This window comes from Cnephaeus nilssonii (genome assembly GCF_951640355.1).
Source record: "Cnephaeus nilssonii genome assembly, chromosome: 17".
Classification (NCBI taxonomy): domain Eukaryota; kingdom Metazoa; phylum Chordata; class Mammalia; order Chiroptera; family Vespertilionidae; genus Cnephaeus; species Cnephaeus nilssonii.
Window position 1 is genome coordinate 24,004,635 of NC_137088.1, and position 21,149 is coordinate 24,025,783.

General features: G+C 43.2%; 1 protein-coding gene across 2 annotated transcripts in view; it reads right to left on the reverse strand.

Annotated features, from left to right (window-relative positions):
- Positions 1 to 2,199: 2,199 nt before the first annotated feature.
- Positions 2,200 to 21,149, reverse strand: part of OXNAD1 (oxidoreductase NAD binding domain containing 1) — a 33,821-nt gene continuing 14,871 nt past the window's right edge. For both annotated transcript variants that reach the window (XM_079795542.1, XM_079795543.1), the window contains exons 5-9: positions 18,106 to 18,212; positions 11,164 to 11,305; positions 4,556 to 4,798; positions 3,434 to 3,542; positions 2,200 to 2,762 (exon numbers count right to left, since the gene is read on the reverse strand). In XM_079795542.1, the coding sequence (XP_079651668.1) occupies positions 2,608 to 2,762; positions 3,434 to 3,542; positions 4,556 to 4,798; positions 11,164 to 11,305; positions 18,106 to 18,212 (756 nt within the window). In that variant the 3' untranslated portion in view covers positions 2,200 to 2,607. The remainder of the gene's footprint in view (positions 2,763 to 3,433; positions 3,543 to 4,555; positions 4,799 to 11,163; positions 11,306 to 18,105; positions 18,213 to 21,149) is intronic.

Below are 21,149 nucleotides of genomic sequence, written 5' to 3' on the forward strand. Positions count from 1 at the left end.
CTTGCTCAAGGTCATCTCCCTAGTCAGTGGCATAGCTGAGATTTGAACCCAGGCAGTCTGGCTCGAGGGCTCTCTCCAGTCTACATTCCCAGGCACCACGCTGTAATTTCCAGGACGCCCCGTTGGAGTTAGCTCGGTGTGAGTACCAAAGAGATCTTGACTGGCCTGGTAGGCAAGGGCAACAGGACATTCTTGGCCAGCAGACCAGAAATACTGTTCAGCTCTCAGCACCAGAAATGACAGAGCTGGAAGGAACCGCCGTCCGTGCGAAGGTCACGACCTGGCCCATCTCAGCGGTTTACAGATGGTGACGGTGAGTCACTGGCAGGGTGGTGGGCAGAGCGGGGATCTCCAGGACAGGTGGCCCTCGCTCTGTGACAACAGCAGGCGCACAGGCTGTGGTGTTGGGTGGACGGAGGCAGTGGGTGGCACGCCTCCCACGCTACACGAAGATGCTCGCCCTGCACCTCCGCTCCCAACACAGAAGGGCCTGGGGAGCCACTTCCTCCATACCTCGCGTCTCCTCCCTGCCAGATGCCCTTGCCAGTGGGCAGAAGAGCCCCTTGCTGCTCCCACGCCCCTGCATCTCCTTGTGCTATGCTGCTGTGCTCTCGGGTCCTCAGCCCTAAAGCCCAGCCCTCGGCCTGGACACTTTGGGGTTAGCCGAGTCAGGAATCCTTACAGTGGTCAAGCTTCTCACATTCCCTTCATCTCTGAAATGCCGACGATCTCTGCCTTGATGGATGTTAATATTCCTGTCCGGTCAATGGCCCCTCTCCTCCCACCGAATTCATATCTGGCATTGAACCTAGAGGGTATTATGCTAAATGAAATAAGTCAGATAAAGACAAATACCATATGTTGCACTTATATGTGGAATCTAAGAAACAAAATAAATGAACAAACAAAACAGAAACAGACTCGTAAATACAGAGAACAAACTGATGGTTGCCAGATGGGAGCGGGGCTGGGGGAAAAAGGGTGAGGGGATTAAGAAGTGCAAATTGGCAGTTACAAAAGAGTCACGGGCTAGGAAGTGCGGCACAGGGAATACTGTCAATAATATTGTAATAACCATGCATGGTGCCAGGTGGGTACTAGACTGCCTGGAGGGATTACTTTGTATATTATATAAATGTCTCACCACTGTGCTGTATGCCTGAAACTAACATAAAATAATATTGAGTGTCAACTGTAATTGGGGGGGAAAAAAGGAAATAGTTGACAAATGATCTCTGCTTAAAACTTGACAAAATTCAAAACAGAGTGGAGGCTAGACTGGTGATGCCAGCCATAGTCAGCCCGTAAATCACGGCTGTTTCAGCCCTTGGTCCCTGGGAGGCTACAGCCAGAGATGAGAGGGCACCTGCTTTCCATCAGCTCAGGCACGGACTCTCTCGGCTGCAGCTCCTGGGTTTCCCTGCACTGAGCTGTCCTTCCCAGACTCCGTGTCCTCAGCGCTCTCCCAGCAGGCAGCCTTCGCCCGAGACTGCTTGTCTCAGAAAGGGTGGCCTGGCCCCGGCCCATGGATTTCTTCTGGATTTTAAAAAATCTAAACAAGGATAAGAACCACCGTCTGCTTTCTAGCAGTTTCACCAGGGCGGCCTTGGAACGAGGCTGCACCATTCCCTCTCCCTCTCCCCGTCCTGGGACTGCCTCCCCACCTGGCCTTAGTGAGAAGTCAGATGTGAGTTGCTTCTTTCAGTCACTCAGCAAGTATGTGCTGAGGAGCTGCTGCTGCCAGAGACGGCCCTGGCAAAGGGATGAAATAAAAGGCAGAGAAGCGGGATTTGGAAACGGCTCTATACCCCCTAATCAATCCTAAGCACATGACTACAGCCAGCCAGCCCGGCCAATGAAGGCAGATTCCACACGGAACACAGCAGTCCCCAAGGCCTTTGTCCCCAGCAAGAAGCCGCCTCTACACGCAGCTCTAAGGCGGGCAGCCAGGACCCTGAACACAGAAAGGGTTTCATTTGAGAAGAAACTAACCATCAGTCAGGATACAGACTTCGTATATTCATTCGCATTAAACAAATCTGCTGGCTATTCAATTCCTTAAAGCAGTTTCCCTAACAATATTCTGTTTCCAAACCCGCCTGGATGGTCTGAGGAAGCAGGGCTGCAGGCCATGGTAAGGTCACCTAAGACATTGAGTTTAAAAGATTTTCAGAGAAACAGTATTAAGAATGTGTTTAAATTATAAGTTTATTGAACATAAGATATATAGGCTGCTGTCAAATAATTTAAAGATAGCCTGCATTTCACACACAAAACCTCATTTTCTTATGATTAAATATAAGTATATGTCTTCTTTTTCCCTGAGGGGAAAGAAAATCAATTCAAGGTGCATCATGAGATAATCAAACAGTTACTAATAAAAGAAAGTCAATACAGTAAAAAATAGTTCAATGAAGTCTTTGCCAAAAGTTGATCATTTAAGTCTTATCAGCTGGTTTTTCTTTTCTTTTCTTTCCTTAAGGCTGTGGGCAGGTCACTCTGCCCACAGCCTTAAGGAAAGAAGACAGAGTAGAGGTAACTTCATCTTGCCTCGAATCATGTCCCGGGTAAATCCACAACCCTCTCCTTTCTACCTTTGCCTGCTCCCTACCACCACTTCTCAAAGCAGATGTGTTCTTTGGGAACATGGCTGTTTTCTAGTTGCTTGGAGAAAAAGTCTGTCATTGGAGGTGGGCCACAAATGTAGAACAAAGTCTCTCTTGAAATGTGCTCTCTTATCTCCTTCTCCGTTATTCTTCCTTCTACCAAGAAACAGAATAAACACCAAATTAAGCCAGACATGTTTGTTTTGAAAGGAGAAGGACTAACCACAACGCAGCAACAGTGTTTATTTTCAGTAACTGGAGCTTAGTGAGTCCAGTCTTGAGTCATTCACACAATGGCTCCTGCTGGCACCTGGGCCAGGCCCCAGCAAAGTGCATCTCTGGTTTCCTAAACTTACGGCAAGTAAAGTGGGAAGCCAATCGCAATGCGCTCTCAGACACGGGCAGTGAACTTACTGCTCTTTGGGAGAGATTCAAAAGTGCCTTTAGCAGTAAAGAAACTGTTTTGTGAAAAATCCTTCCAGGCAGGGGAAACCACAAGTAATTTAAATTACCATTAATGGCAAATGGCATCGGTTCAGCCGAGGCTGGAATATAAATTCTTTGCATGCATGCTACAGTGATGATGCAAAGGTCCCCTAAAAAAATGTGGAGAATAAATTTTTAATACGGGCCGTAGGAACACAGTATATAATAAATAAATCCAACTTAATCTCTCCTTATTTTTCCATGATGAATCACCTCTCTATTCCCCAGGTAGTGACATTCCCAGCCAGCAAGTCCAAACAATAAAGCATCTACACTCAACCAACTGGCATGTCCGCCACATAACTATGGGGAGACAGTCAAAACATCTTTAGGGGACTCACCCGTGATGTATGGCTTGAGTTCTGCACTGATTGGTGTAGTCTGCTTTGTAACATGCAAACTGCATGCAATCTTCTCAGGAAATTCATTTACTAAATCGAGGATATTTTTCTGGAATGTCAAACATATTTGGTCACACTACAATTTTAAAAAATCAAAACAGATGTGCACAACCACTGACGCCGAACCTCGCCTCCCATTCAGCACACGTCTGTGCTCTTGCTCTCTACTTACGGAGATATTGTTTGCAGCCGAGCAGGCCAGAGCTCTCAGAGTACTGAGGCTATTCGGCTTTAATTGAAATCTGAATATGCTAACAAGCATATTACAAACTCTCCGGGAGTTTATTCTTTTCCTTTTTCTCAAGCCTGGGCAATTAAGCAGCAGTTTCACTGACCACAGTTCTGTCTTTTTAACTGTTACTGTTCTTTTGTTCATCCTTGCAGCTGCAAAGCAATCCGGTGAAAGCCTTCTCCATCAAATGTACTTAGTTTCCACAGATGCAGCTGATGGGGGTTTCATGTACCCAGCTGGGTCCCAAGCACACACTTCTCACCTCCTCTTGTAACACAGGAGCCCACTTGTGCTTCTCCTGACTCTTTACAGTCGCAGGTCCATGGCGGCTTTTCTGTCCACCCACCTCCAAATGCAAGCCCACCGGACCTGCCCGTATCCCATCACGCCCCTGGGAGCCTCCTCAACACCAGCTGTGGTAATTGTCCCGGTAAGATGTGTTGGCCAATTCTCATTTGAAGATCACATTAAGATTTGTCAGACCAACCTAACCAGTTTGTCTCAATGGATAGAGCGTCGGCCTGCAGACCGAAGGGTCCCGGGTTAGATTTCGGTCAAGGGCAAGTACCTCAGTTAGGACTCGTGCAGGAGGCAACCAATCAATGTGTTTCTCTCACATAGATATCTCTCTCTGTCTTTCCCTCTCTCTTCCACTCTCTCTAAAAATCAATGGAAAAATATCCTCGGGTGAGGATTAAAAAATAAATTTGTCAGGCCTTTTGTTTGAACTGCTGCAGAAAAAACAGAACTGAGAGAGGCAAGTTCCGTGGACAATTATTACCATGACAGGGCTGCTCCCAGAAAGCTATGGAACATACATTCCCCCTTACCTTAAACAGCAGTTCGCTGGTGTTTTTTGCGCTGTAGAAGAGTCTTATTGTCCCCATCTCATATCCACTTCCTCGGTTTGCCCGTTCTCTGTGGAGATCGGCCGCGTGCCGCAGGATGGAAAGCAGAGGGTTAATTCCGACTCCTCCGGCAATCAATACGAGGTTCCTAGAGGGGTCCGCAGGCTGAGGGTCAAAGAAGAACTCTCCTCCCACTCTCACGGCCACTTCAGAGTCAAGTGCGCACTAGGCAGGAAAGGAAAGATCCTGAGTCCTTAGTAGCACAGGTCTAAAACCTCATGTTCTTCCTTAGGAAACTGTCTACCTCCGTGTGTCTGTCAGTATTGAGGACTATTTTTACAGCTTGCTCTCAAGTTTCCCAGGGCCCTGTGAATTGATTCCACTTGTCCATGACATAGGCAATTTGCTCCTCTGCCTTTGGGACCTATACTCACAGCTGCTCCACTATTGAAAAAGGAGACTCGCTTGAATAACTCTGCCATTTGTTAACTACGTAGGTGAGGGCCTGGGTTGTGAAAAGAGGCACAGGGGACACCTCTGAAGTATGAGTTTCCTTTTCTGAGTGGCACTCCTGTTCTGATCAAAGCCATGGAGCTGAGAGGCCAGATGGGCAAGTGTCACTGCCCTGGACTCACTGGCGCTGAGAAGTGTGGGCACTGGGGGCTTCCTTCTAGTCGCCAGAAGGGCACAGCCAGGCCTGCTCCACAGACTGAGGCCAGTGGCCACCACTGTAGTACTGTTCAGACTGTTCCTTTCTCCCCGGAGCAGTGAGACCAGGAAGCCTGAGGCTTCACACCATAGAGTGAGTACCACACACCCCCACATAAAGCACCTACTGCTCCATGAAGTCACACCAGACTCAGAGCTGAATGCCCTGGTTCTCCAGAGGCGAGACTGCTCTGAGGGGGGTGTTTTGGAGACTTGTAGTGACATCTCCATTGTCACAATGATTTGGAGAACCCAACTGGCACTTAGGGCAGGGCAAGAGGTGCTAACGTCCTGTGCAGCTAGCGTGTTCTGGCGCTGGCACCTCCTAAGCCGATGGTAGAATGCGCAGGAATTCTGTGAGTGAGTACCTACTGGTAGTGTGAGATCAGCCCTGGGGAGTGTTTACAGCACAGAAATCAGCAAAGGCTACAAATCAGCGCTTTCTTCCTCAGAGCACCGGTTTAGTGGCACACCATTACCTGCAATGCGCAGGTCTGCCCAGCAGACTTCCGAATGGCCCGTGGGCCATACAGCATAGGTGAAAACGGGTCTCTAATGACCTGAGACTAGACTCTAACTCATTCTACAAAATGAACTAGAAGATTTTTATTTTTCGCACGGATCTAACATAGTCTGAGTTTTTGAGAATCTAACCACCATGTAGACTGTACTTTGTTGTGTGCAGAACGTTACTAAGCATGTTCATTCACTGTTCTGGAAAACTGCATCGCAGTTGGTAACATGTGTGTGGTCCTGTCAACATACAACCTGCATACCTGCACTTGCAGACAGTGTATTCATGTGATTCTACATTGAGGGATAGCTGTCTGACGACTTCATTCTATCTCCTAGCTCTAAATATGTCCAAGCATTTACATACTGAAATACAGAGTCTTTGGTTATGAATCACTTTCCTTTATTTCTCCTTCGTATCACACTTGGAGAAGTATGTTAAAAAAATTATGTTGATTACATTAACTTTGGATTTCATTTCAGGGTAGTTCTAGAAAGGGGCCATTGGACCTGACAGGGTTGGGAACACCTAGTTTAGAGGAAAACGCAGTAACTTAGGAGTCAGAAGACTTAATCACAGCCCCTATGCAATCCAGCCAGTCCCTTTACTTCTCTGAGCTTCTGTGGCCACATCTGGAAAATGGGTCCCAGCAGTGGGCCTGCTCACCCTCAGGGCTGTGGGGGGCATTACATGACACACTGGGGGGAACTCCCTGTTGGAATTAAGCTCCACAGAAGAGGATGCTGGGGGTCACTGCGGCTGAGCAAAAGCCCGGGGGTGCCAGCTTCCTTCTTTCCTGTCACTAAGAAACAGAACCTAAAACTAAGAAATTTGTATTGAGAGAATAGGTGTGTTCCATTACATGCTCCTGACATAAATCAACTAACTGAACTCCCTCCTCAGAAGTAATAATGTACCACATGCTTTCTGAAGACCAAACCTTGAGCACTCACACCTTGGCACCATGCATGACAGGCAATCCTTTCTGACATCAATTTAATTTGGGGCTCCACAAGTTAAAGAAATAACTAAGAAAAAAATGAAAAATTATTTGAATTTCACAAAGAAGGTCCCTTGGTAGAGAAGTATTAAATGAATGGAAATTCTGAGGGGGAAAAACACACACTTGAACTATTTTAAATACGTAGGAGAGTTTTACATGAGGACGATAAGTGGTTTCCATTTTTGACAAAAGGCATTAACAGCAAGGGGGCATTCTGTAAGTAGTAACTAAAATGTAAGAGTCACTAGACTGGCTACCAAAGTGCTTTAAAATACTCCTTCCTTTCCAGTCTTGAAAACAGAATTTATGGTACAAGAGTGTCTGCCTAACAATGACAATGAACTTAATCTCTCTGCACCGTGCTTCCCCCTCTTGTTTGCCTGTACACTTATCTCTTTATCTCTAAGACTCTAAGAGTAAAAGAGACTAAGAAATAATTTCCTCCAGTGGTCATCTCCAGCATGCTTAGTAATGACAACAAACAAAGCCTTCAGGTTATTGTTTTTAGAAACCACAGTATTTTCAACCCTAAAGTTGCCAAGAAACCGTGCCCCAGGGAAAGATAATACTCAAGAAGACTTTGTCTCTTTCATGACAAAATAATCTTCAGGAGATCTATCTTCTAATTTGCTAGCATCTGGAAAGAATCAAAGCCATCTTTGTCTTTTGTTGATCAATAAAAACTGCCAGGGTAGCATGAGCACAAGACTCGCAGTCTGTACAGCACAATTTGGAAGTGAGTAAAAGGATATTACCTTCAATTACATAGCAATGTATCTAATCTGGGTATAGATTTTCTACTTGTGAAGCAAACAACTCTTCCACAGCTCCGGGAGCAGACACACAATAGCTGTCTAGAACCCTTTACCCTGCCAGGAGTTTGAGCCAAAGCAGATAAAATAAAGGAAGACATTTATGGCCCTTTATTCCATGTCCCAACAGAGCAGCCTGCTGCCACCCAGACACTCACGTGCCTCCATTGTCCACTTGAATAGCTTAATAAGACAAATTCTCAGGAGGGATATAGGCACCTGAGACTGGTTCCAAGAAAAATCTGACTTCATAAAGGCCGTTTGCAGCTCCCACTGGGCAGAGTGGAACAAGCACTACAATTAGGATGTGCATTCAAGCAATGCCACTCGGAGATTTTCTATAGCCTCTAAGAATAAGTTTCTTCATTGAAATGCCAATGAGGCATGAAACCAAGCAGGGAGTTATGGACCAGCACCAGGTCAGGTCACGTGGGAGGCTGACAACTGGAGGGGCTCCTGGCACTAGGGGCCGGGATTGCTAGGCTCATTTTAACAGTGAGTGCGGGGTACGTGAACACCTTGTTGCCCGCCCCCCCTCCCCTGCAGCATATTATAGAAACTCAGGATGTAGCCTGGAGATAGTAATGGATAGAGAATCTATAAAGGAATGATGCAGTTGAGGTCACACCGAAGGGAGGACTCAGGACAGAGGACAAATGTGGCAGGATCCGTTTACAATGGAAATGCTAAGGCGAGCAGCTAGGGGTTATTGTGAACAGACAAACGGACATGTAAACCATAGGAAGGCTACTTACTTTTATGCCCCCACAGATTTAAAAATCCTTTATTGTTTAAATTATTTTACAGTGAATTTTTTTTGGTGCACAGTTCTATGACTTTTCATACATACACAGAACTGTGTAACTACCACCAGAATCAAGATCTAAAACAGCTCCCTCAAGCCCAAAACACTCCCTTGTGCTATCCTTTTATGCTCACCCCCTCCCCCACCCCTCACCCTTGTCAACTACTGATCTGTTTTCCGTTGTTGTATTTTTGTTTTCCAGAACATGACATAAATGGGATTATACAGTACATAACCTTTGAGACTGGCTTCTTTCACTCACCACAATACCTCTGAGATTCGACCAAGTTGTTGTGTGCCATCAATAAACAGTTCCTCTCCCTTTACTGCTGAATAATACAGCATCACAGTGTGCTTATCCACTCACCTACTGTGGGTCATTTGGGGTGTTTCTAGTTGTTGACAATTGTGAACAGAACTGCTATAAGTATTCATGTACAGGCTTTTATATGAACAGAGCCTTCATAGTTCTAGTATTGGTATTGCTGGGTCCTAGGTTAAATGAGTATTTAATTTCATACAAAACTGCCAAAATGCTTTCCAGAATGGCTGTAGAACTTTGCATTCCTGTGAGCAATATAATAGTTACCGTTGCTCCACAACCTTGTCAGCACTTGGCATTATCAATATTTTCCATTTGAGTCATTCTAATAGATCTGAAGAGATAGCCCACTACTATGGTTTTACTCTGCATTTCCCTAATAATTAATGTTTAGAGATGTTAAACATCTTTCCATTGCTTATTTGCCATCCTTATATCCTTTATTAAAACAAAGTGTCTCTTCAATCCTTTGACCATTTTGAAATTATGCTTGTTGTTTTGGCTGATTTTTGAGAATTCTTTACAGATTTTGGATATAAGTCCTTTGCTGGATATCTAAATTGCAAACACTTTCTCCTAGTTTTCAGCTTATTTGTAAAAAATTGTAAATAGTGTCTTTTGCATTAAAAAGTTTTAAATTTTGATTACGTCTATCTATCAAACTTTTATGGATCTTGCTTTTGGTGTCATGTCTAAGAAATCTTTGCCCACCCTCAAATTCTGAATATTTCCTATATTTTCTTCTAAAACATATAGTTGCATGTTTTATACTTAGATCTACAACCTATTTTGATTTAACCTTGAATAAAAAGTATGAGAGGTTCTTTTTTTGGGTATGAATAGGCAATTGTTCCAACACTATTTGTTGAAAAGGTTATCCTTTCTCCATTGAATTTCTTTAACACCTTTGTCAAAAATCAAGTGGCCAGCCCTAGCTGGTTTGGCTCAGTGGATAGAGCATGGGGCTGCGAACTGAAAGGTCCCAGGTTCAATTCCAGTCAAGGGCACATGCCTGGGTTGAGGGCTTGATCCCCAGTAGGGGGTGTGCAGGAGGCAGCCAATCAATGATTCTTTCTCATCATTGATGTTTCTTTCTCTCTCTCCCTCTCCCTTCCTCTCTGAAATCAATAAAAAAAATAAAAATTAAATTAAATTAAAAAATCAAGTGGCCAGCCCTGGCTGACATTGCTCAGTGGTTAGAGTGTCAGCCCGTGCACCAACAATTGTGTGTTTCATTTCCAATCAAGGGCATGTACCTGGGTTGCAGGTTTGATTCTCAGTCCCGATGGGGGCACGTGTGGAAGGCAACCAATTGATGTGTCTTTTACATCGATGTTTCTGTTTCTCTTTCTCTCTCTCCCCTCTCTCCCTTCCACTCTCTCTAAAAATAAAAATCAATGAAAAAAAAACTAAGTGGCCATATGGATATCAGTCTATTTCTGAACTCTATTCTGTTCCATTGAGCTGTTTGTCTATCCCTATACCAATAGCACACTGTTTTGATTACTGTAGCTTTATTTTAATCTTAAATTTGAGTAATATGATTCCTCCCATTTTAGTTATCTTTTTCAAAACTGTTTTATTCAAGTTCCTTTGCCCTTTGATATAAATTTAAAAAATATATACAATATTTGTACTGGTACATTCCTTTTTGGTAAAGGGGATTAAGAGAATGCCTGGGATGGGATGGGTTGTTGGTAAATAAAGTAGGCACACTCGAGAAGTGAAGGTGATGGCAGTAAAAAAAGCACAAGGGTCAAAATCTAAGAAGACTAATAACTGACCTGCTGACCTGCTTGAGCCCCTTCTTGTTATCAGACTTCTAGCAGGGAATGAACATGCCGCTTATGTAGGGCTGTGTTTGAGTCCCGTGAGGAAGCACGAGTTATTAGCAGCCAACGTGGATTCCCTCTCAGAACACCATGTGACGAGCCCTCTAGAGCCTGCCATGGAGAGGCACTGACCCCACAGATTTAGCAGCGCTCAGCTCTGGGCCTGAGCAGTATGTGATCAGGGATCGTGTTCCCTCCAAATGATGACAGAATGGTAGTGTAATTCCCTTTATTTAGGATGATTAGGACAAAATAATGTGATGTGTAGATTTAATATTTACAAGACATACAAAGAGCTAATTTTCACAACCTTACAATTAAAGCAAAATGCTTTACTCCTATGGTAGTATTCAACTAAATACTGTTTGGTGTCTCAGAAGATATATCCAGATCCCAAAGTATCGTCGAGTCATCTTTAATGCACCAAAAAGACTCTGCTTCCTTGGCCTTTTGGAGCCTGAATTCTGGATGCAAAGGAGCTCTTTGTGAGCATGTTCCCTCCTCACACAAACCTGGTTTTAGATTAAGTGAGCTGAACACAAACTGGGAGGCAGAGATGCCCTAATCTGCAGGTTTAAACAGAGATCTGCTCACCTGATTGTGAATCCAGACAGCAGGAGGGTGATTCGTATATTTCACTGCCAATTCTATTACTCTCTCTTGTTCTAGCAGTCGGGGGCTGGAGCATATTGAGAACCCACCAACCACAGAGACTCCTGGGATAAAGAAATCAATCCTAAAAGGAAAGGAAATAAGTTATTACTGTTGAAGCAATTTAAAAAGTGGGCAGCAAGGTAAACAAAACTGACAAACTTTTAGCTAGACTAAGAAAAAAACAAGAAACAAGAAAACATAAAATTACTAAATTCAAGAATGAAAGATGGGACATCACCGCCAACCTTACAAAAACAAAAGATTACAAAGGAATTCTATGAACAACTATTTAACCTAAAATTAGATAACTTAGATAAAACAGTCACATTCCCAGAAAGACACAAAACTACCAAATTAGACTAAAAAAATAAACAGAAAATCTGAACAGACCCATAACAAATGAATTGAATGACTAATTTTAAAACTTCCCACAAAGAAAAGGATAGGTTCTGGTGGTATCACTCATGAATTCTACCAGGAATTTAAAGAATAATTAATACAAATCTTGCACAAACTCTTCCAAAAAATAAGAAAAGACCACTTCCCAACTCATTCTATGAGGCCAATGTTACTATTACCATGATACCAAAACCAGAGAAAAGTATCACATGGAAGGAAACTATAGATCAATATTCCTTGTGAATACAGACACAAAAATTCCAGGAAACAAGGTTGGTTTACATCTGAAAATCAACCAATGAAATACACCACTTAATAAAGGAGTCTCAACAGATGCAGAAAAGGCATTTGAAAAAATTCAACATCCTTAAGATAATAAAAATATTCAACAAACTAGGAATAAATGGGAACTTACTCAGCCTGATAAAAGGCAGCTACAAAATATCCATAGCTAACACCATATTTAATGGTGAAAGGCTGAAAGTCTGCCCACCCACCCCCGCCACCTCACCAAGAACGGAAACAAGACATGGGTATCTGCTCCCATCACTTCTAGTTAACATTGTACTAGAGGTTCTAACCAAGGCAATTAAACAAGAAAATTAAATAAAAAGCATCCAGACAGGAGAGAAAGAGAAAGAAGTTGCAGATGACATGATGTTGTATATAGAAACTCCTAAGAATTTACTATGAAGATAATAAAACTAAGTAACAGGTCAAATAAGGTTGCAGGATACAAGATCAATAACAAAATCAACTGTATTTCTATAAACCAGCAATGAACAATCTAAATGTGAATTTAAGAAAAATAATTATATTTCTAATAGAATAAAAAAGAATAAATAATTAGGAATAAATTTAACAAAAGAAGCACAAGACTTGTATAATGAAAACCACCAAACCTTGTTGAAAAAAAATCAAAGATCTAAATAAATGGAGAAACATCTCATGTTCATGGATTGAGACTTTATATGTTAAGATAGCAATACTCCCCAAACTGATCTCCAGATTCAATGCATTACCTATCAAAACCCAGCTGGTTTCTTTGCAGAAATTGATAAGTTGACCATAAAATTAATATGGAAATTCAAGAAACCCAGAATCATCAAAACTTACTATTAAAGCTACAGTAATGAAGACACTGTAATACTGGCATAAGAACAGGCATATAGATCAATGAAAAAGGACTGAGAGTCCAGAAATAAATGCTTAAGTTTATGGTCAGTTAATTTTCAACAAGGGTACCAACACAATTCGAAGGCAAAAGAATAGCCTTTCAATAAATGGTGCTGGGACAAGTGAATATCCACATATAAAAAGAACAAAGTTTGATCCCTACTTCACACCATATACAAAAGTTAACTCAAAATGGCTCATAGACTTAAATGTAAGAGTTAAAATTATAAACTCTTAGAAGACTGACACAGGAGTAACTCTTCATGACAACAGTTACCTAGATACCAAAATACAAAGGTCAAAGAAATAAAAAGAGGAACCAGACCGCATCAAAATTAAAAACATTGTGCTATAAATGATCCCATCAAGAAAATTAAAAGACAACTGACAGAATAGGAAAAAATATTTTTAAGTCATACATCTGATAAGGGATTTATATACAGAATATGTAAATAATTCTTATAACTCAATAAAAAAAGACAACTCAAATAAAAAAAATGGGCAAAGGATTTGTATGAACATTTCTACAAAGAAGATATATAAAATGACTAATAAACATATGAACATTTTAAGTTATTAGGGAAATGCAAATCAAAATTACAATGAACTATCTCTTCACACTCACTGGGATGGATGGCTAATCAAACAGACAAGAGCAAGTGTTAGGAAATTGGAAGCCTTATACATTAGTGAGGATCTAGAGCAGTGATGGCGAACCTATGACACGCGTGTCAGCACTGACACGCGTAGCCATTTCTGATGACACGCAGCCGCATGCCAAGGATGAAACATTTGCTGCTCCTGAGGATGAAACATTTACGACTAGAGTCTTGGAGTTAGTTTTTTCCTCAAAGTGACACACTACCCAAGTTATGCTCAGTTTTTTGGCGAAGTTTGACACACCAAGCTCAAAAGGTTGCCCATCACTGATCTAGAGAAATTGGTAGGACTGCAAAATGGCACAGCCACTTTGGAAAACAGTTTGACAATGCCTGAAAATGTTTGAGTTACCATAATACCAACAATTCCACTCCTAGGTATATATTCAAGAGAAATGAAAACATATGTCCACTCAAAACATGCACATGAATATTCATAGTAGCATTGTTGATAATAGCCTAAAAATGAAAATCTAAATGTTCATCAACTGATGAATATATAAACAAAATAGGTTATAACCATACAATGGAATGAAGTAATGATACCTGCTACAACATAGATGAACACTGGAAATTATATAGTAAGTGAAAGAAACCAATCATAGAAAAAAACCACATATTGCATAATTCCACTGATATGAAATATCCAGAATAGGCAAATCCATATATACACAATGTAGACAGTAGTTGTCTAAGGAGGATGGGAGTCAATGATAACTGGCATAGGGCTTCTTTTTGGAATGATGAGAATGTTCTAAATTTGATTGTGCCAATGGTTTTACAATTCTGTGAATATACTGAAAACCGTTTTAAGTGGCTAGATTTTATACTTTAAAATGGGTGAGTTTTATGATTTGTGAAGTGTATCTCAAACAATTTTAAAGGTGAAAAAAAAAATAAAGCAATGGAAACTCTTTCACTGGTATTTGACAAACTAAACAGGTTGATGTGGCCTTCTAAGCTGTGGAAATCTCATGTTTCTTTCTTTTCTTCTGACCACACTCCTATAGGCTTTGACTCCTGGAAGTTTCGAGCCTTCAGTAATTCTATGCCACAGAAACCCTTTTTGGGCGGGGTCTACGAAATGCAACAAACCTAGTCACATATCAAGAAAAGAAAAATTTATTGGAATCTGGGTCCACAAAAGATTCTCATCTGCATGTCTAGAAGCGTAAACATCCAATCTTGATGTTTCTCAGCCATCACAGAGCAATAGAATCATTTTCCCCAGCTGTTTTCCTACCAGTAGACTTACACAAAAAGCACACAATGTTCTCTACTGATTTGATCTGTGACCTTAAAAGATGTTCTCTTTTGCTCTATGACCTTAAATATCCGGTCATTTTTTATAGTCTTTAAAAACCAGTTCTGGACTGGAAGTACTCCAGAAAAGGTCCCTAGCCTACTTTTGCCTATATTTGACCATTTCCCTTGAATACCTTAATTTCCCTTTCATTTCAGGCAAGATGCAATTTTTAAAAACTATAGTTAACACTTATTAACACAGATGCTATATGCTTTCTCAGAGAAGGTATATAGCATCTCCACAGCTTCCATGTTTTAAAAAAAATAAATCATCAATGATCTACTTTTGCGGCTTCATCGCCTGAATTATAGCGCCCTCTGCTGCTGGATGTTGCTAAAGACCATTCTCAGGTGAATGACAGGAAATCCCTCTTCTCTAGAAACTCTGGAATGACATTGACACCTTTAGAAAAAAGGACTCCGTTAAGTGCTACAGAAGAATTCAAATGACATAAAAACCTCATCAGAATGGATTTAAGAAAATACACACAATACATATTTAATAAAACATCTGTCCAAGAAAGTGTCTTAAACACCTACACACAGTAATCCCTTTGCACGATTAGCACTCTTGGAGCTGAGATGAGGTACCTACTGCGCCTCCACATACCACACCTCCAGATGCGTGAATATACGAAGAACTGAGAGAAAGAGCCCGATTCTGTAGCGAGCCACACATATCCACATCCAACTGTCCAGGCAGCCCTGTCCTGGCCAGCTGCAGTCCCAGTGCCTGGCACACACCAAGCATGCAAACCATGGCTACGTGACAGTGCTTTACTCTGTCCTCAGCAACAGTCCTCAGAGCCCCTCACCCTTCCTTGTGCAAACACTGCAGACGGAACCTGCTTACCACAGTGTGGTTCACAGTGGATGTCCAGATGCAAGGATGTCTTGGTTCCTGCCCTCAATAAACCCCTAATGATAGGAAAGTTAACAAATAAATACAATTAAATGAGCTATGACAAAATCTGCTTGGCAGAGAGAGAAAATGCTCATCATCTGAGATCTGTCTGAAAGCACTGTATTTAGTATAGATTCCTTCTCAGCTCTAACATATGAGATCCTGATTATAATCAGGAAAATGCTGATAAAGCCACTTTTATTTTTTAAAAATCTGTTTGGGGGAGTGGTTAGGTGCTAAGTGGTGGATCCAAAAGGTGTAGCCCTGCTCATGTGAAAAGTGGTTTTGCAGCAGTTTCCTCTTTTGGCCTTTCTCTCTGGGTTGGATTACTTGACTTCTTAGAACCAGCCCCCTCTGAGGGCCCAGTAAGAACACAGTGCAGCATGGGAAGAGCCCTGGAGGCCAATCTTTGGTCTATGGCACAGGTGTCTCAGTGCTCAAAGCTCCAGAGCACGGGAGCCCCTCAGTTTGATAGATATCCAAGGAGGTCAGGAATTCAGAAATCTCCCACCCCAAAGATAAGCCCAACAGCAACCCTCTCCTTTATCTCTAAACAGCATTCCACTCTGAAAACCCTAACTGCACAAACTGCAAGGCAGCCACATCCACACCCGCTCTCTCCCTAACCTTGCCCTCTTCTCCAAAGGACAAGGAGGTTCTCCATGGAGGTTACCACCGAGCTGATGCTCTAAGAGAGCCTAGAGCACAAGCCATCCCAGCGACAGCACTGAAGGAGTGGACACCGCCAACCTAAGCAAATGGCCATGCTGTCTCCATGAAGTCAAAGGGACTCACAGCCCCTACAGCCATGCCATCTGCTAGTGCTAAGGGAGCAATTTTCAAAAGAGGAGGATCCAGGTGCCAGGAATGAGTGCTGAGTGACACTTGGCAAGGAAAGGGTCATCGCTAACCAGCCAGAGATGACCACCTCCATACCTGCCCTCCGAAGCCAGAATCTATCAGTCAGTTACTAACACCAGTCCTAACATCAGTAACCTGACTAAATCCATTCACTGATATGGGATATATAACACCAACCCTCAATAATTTTATCTTGAGATCACAATGGAACCTATTTCTATATATATCACTGGAGAATGATGACATTTTCTCATCAGGTAACCACAGTTTGCAAGTGCTAATACACTTGCAGGCACACCATGGTAGCAGCGTTATAAACCAACGCATGGGGTTTTTCTAATCAGGGGACTGGGGACAGTCTTGGCACAATTCAGAGCTGAAGGCCCAGAGACAATGCTGTGCACAGGACACAAACACTTCCCCAGAAGGGAAATGTGGAAAGACAAATCGTTACAATTAAAGTTTCCATTTTCCAATGTAATAACTGCTAAACTACTTTTGAAGGGTAAAAATGTTGCCCACCTCCCCCTAAAACAGCCCAAATGCATTTAATATGTATCACTGAACATGTGCAAAGATTGCAGTAAATTGCTTCACAAACGCAAATTATTGCAATCAGCATCTTGTTTTCTAGTTCTAAATTCAAAGGCAAACTATTAACACAAGACTGCTAACTCTTGCTATTATCACACTTGCTATTATCACACATCCTCCTTCTAACAAAACCACATTTCCAGATGGACTGCCAAAATTAGTCAAGTGACTCCTAAGAAATGCGACCACACTGACATGCCAGAAATTCATTTAGAAGTGAATGCTTTATTTAAATAAAGGAAACATACACCCAAACACACCTTTCCTAAGGAAATACAAGTTGCTTTATTTACAATTCAACGTGAGTTGCAGCTCGTGAGGCCATTCGCAGGGAGTGGGACGAGACGGGACAGCTGGGCTGTTACCCTGTCAGCATACTGACTAGTCCTCAGAGCCCATGAGTGTGGTGTGTGCTAGGCCTGCCTGGGGCTCCTGATAATAAATTCAGCACTGATAATAAACTCAACCCAGACGAGATAAGAGTGATGCAGGAACTTGGTTGAGAGGGTGGTCAGCTCTGTGACATACCGGTCATTCTTCTTTCCAGACTGCTGTTTCCTCTGAATTTGACGTAAGGAACACTAATTTTTGAAAACATCAATCCCCGGCAACACATAACTCAAGGTTGGATTACTTCAGTGCATTTAACTAGCAACCATCTTACAGAAAGAATTATCACTGTTGCCAGGTTCGTGGACCAGAATTAGCTGCTTTGTTTCACTAAGAAAAACTCAAGGCAGAAATTTTCATATATGACTGAGAGGGTCTGGGCTCAAAACCGAGGCAAGCTCTGAGGCTAGGAAAGAAACCTGGTTCTCCGTGTTAAGGAGGGCTCACCCTGAATGGAGGTGGTCTAGATTCCTACCCCTCAGGAGAAACAGCGGGGCATAGACGTCCTTTCCAGAAAGAAAAACAAGCCCTTCTCTCTGGTGGCATCTTCCTGAACACACACAACCCCTAGAAACAAACAGAAAAGCCACTCACCACTGGCCGGCTTTAAAGGAAAAGTCTCGATCAGCAACAAGCAGGCGGAGCCTCTTCACGGAGGGTGACTCATTGGCTGTTCCACACACCTTAGCTGCTGTCACGACCTTGAGTCAAAAGATGAACTGGCTAAGGTTAGTGTGTACACAATGTGAGGAACAAACTGTGGCTTTCTGGTAACTCGGGTTTTTTCAAAATCTACAAAGATGTGGTTTCTTAAAATTGCAAAACAAGGTAAAACATGCTTGGCTTTAAAATGCTGCCTACCACCAGAACAAATTTTAATTATCTTCTTTTTGAGAGACTTGTTAAAATACTAATTGAGCCCTGCCAGTGTGCCTCAGCTATTGAGCATTGACCCAGGAATTAAGAGGTCGCTGGTTCAATTCCCAGTCAGGGCACATGCCCCGGGTGGTGGGCTAGATCCCCAGTAGGGTGCAGTGTGTGCAGGAGGCAGCAATCGATGATGTTCCTCTCTCATTGATATTTCTCTCTATCCCTCTCCCTTCATCTCCCTCTAAATAAACAATAAAAAACATTTTAAAAATACTAATTGAATTTTATTCTGCATACAAAAATCATCTCTTGAAGGGACTGCTTAATAAGCAAGTGTTTATTTGTTGCGAGTCTAGCACGTGCCATGCACCGGGCTGGGCCCCTTGAGACTTGCTCAGGGAATGGAGCCCTGTAAGCCACCCGCCTGGCGTAGGTCTGTGAGTACGACCTACGCAAAGTGAGACCCAAGTTAGCTATGAACCTGTGTTTGTTCTGAACCTGCAAGAAGTCCATGACATACAAATTCCAGAAATTGAAAGTAACTACAAAACAGATGAATACTCCTAGTGTTCTGACCTCACTGAGTTACTTTCCAGCTCAAAAACCTTCAAGGGCTCTCTAACACTCAACTACAAATATTAAAGAATGCTAAAGGCCTTTGTAACTCATACCAGCTTAAGCTCCTCTTGGATCCCTGGGCTACTGGTTTACCAGCCAAACTGGACAGCATGCTGGTCCTCAAAGGCACCTGACACTTGTCTACCTCCCCAATGCTGCCTAGGTCATTCGGCACGTGGCACACGCTCTCAGTCCTGTCTATCAACCTCTTACCCCACCTTCCAGACCTCTTCCTCTTCCCTCCATCCTCTCAACTCTACCCATAAAATGATCTGCCTTTATTATTATACTTAGCCCATATTGATGTAATTATAAATACTCAGGAACAAGTCTTTCACACAGACCACATGCCTTCTGAGATCAGATACTGGGTAGAATTTACATCTATACCAGTTTCCCAGGCCTAACACACAGTAAGATTCAGTAAATATTTGGAGAATAAATGGAAAATCTAACTTAAAGTCACTTAAAATTGGCTTCTAGAATGAAAGTTATAAGTTTGGAAGCCTTTTGTTGCTTAAAAAAAAAATGTTAGGTGGGGGGAAAACACTACAGAAAATCTAGATTCATGTTCAAAACCATAGAAGTCAGGGAAGGCAGGTCTCCTCAATAGAACAGGAATCTTCTGTTTGCCACACAGTTGATTTTAAATATTTTACTACAAAGACAAGTAATAAGAATCATCAGAGGGTTCTCCCTTATTACATTACTAGTGACCCGGTGCATAGATTTGTGTACATAAGGAAATTAATTAGAAGGTGGCCAGCAGGGCGGGACTGGGCGAGAAGGGCCAGACATGCCCTGGAGCCAACCTCCCACAGTCCCTTGGAGTGAGTGGGGTACCTCCGACAGGTGGGGTCCCTTGGCCTGGCCTGTGGGGATTGGGCCAAAATTGGCTCTCCAACATCCCCCAAGGGGTCCCAGAGTGCAAGAGGGCACTCTGCAAAGTTGCTGTCGTACAGGGTGTGGAATGCAGACGCAAGTGTGCAGTAAACCAGATTCGGGACCAACAGTGATCCAGCAACAGCATAACCCACGGCCAAAGGTGGAATCGCTCAGCCCTGCGAGGAATCAGGCTCCCTCCTCTCTGGTTTCGGGGTGTGTCACCCGAGAACCGCCACTGCCAAGTCACTGCAGCTCAGAAGCTCCAGCATTGAGCGTCTGCCCCCTGGTGGTCAGTGCGCATCATAGTGACCAGTCAGACATTTAGCAAATTAGCCTTTTATATATATAGATTACTCTCATTTTTCTTAGGTTTGTAGAAAATAAATGTTTATTTTGTAAACATTCATTATTTTCCTTCAATATGATAATCTTTAGAAACAAAGCCAAGAGCTAGATTATCCTAATAATAAAGAGGTAATTTGCAAACTGACCATCACACCCTCACAAGATGGCTGCCTACAACCAGGCCGGCAGGGGGGGTTAGTGAGGGACGACCAAACGACTAAACAAGCAGGCTTCATGGGGCAACCAGGCCGGCAGGGGCATTAGTGAGGGACAACCAAACGACTGAACAGCAGGCTGTGTGGGGCAACCAAGCCAGCAAGGGGGGCAGTTGGGGGTGACAAGGCCAGCAGGGGGGGCAGTTGGGGATGACCAGGCCGGCATGGGGGTGCAGTTAGGGGCAACCAGGTCGGCAGAGGGGGGCAGTTGGGGACGACCAGGCCAGCAAAGGGAGCAGTAAGGGGTGACCAGGCCAGCGGGGGTGGGGGGGCAGTTAGGGGCGATCAGGCTGGCAGGGGGGGGAGGGCAATTAGGGGCAACCAGACAGACAGGCAGGCAGGTGAGCAATTAGGAGCCAGCGGTCCAGGATTGTGAGAGGGATTTCCAACTGCCGGTTTAGGCCTGATCCTCGGGATCTACCAAGCAAATAGGTGACCCATTAAAATGTAAATCAGGGATCAGGCCTAAACCAGCAGTCGGACACCCCCCAAGGGGTCCTGGATTGGAGAGGTTGCAGGCTGGGCTGAGGGGACAACCTCCCCCCCCCCCCCGTGCACGAATTTTGTGCACCGGGCCTCTAGTTTCATTTATAACAGCTTAACTGGCATATGTCAGACTCATGAACAGAGCTAGATATGTGTAAGCTTTAAGCACATCCCAAAGGGTCACCTGGTGCCAGAAAAGCTAACATTCATAATCACTGG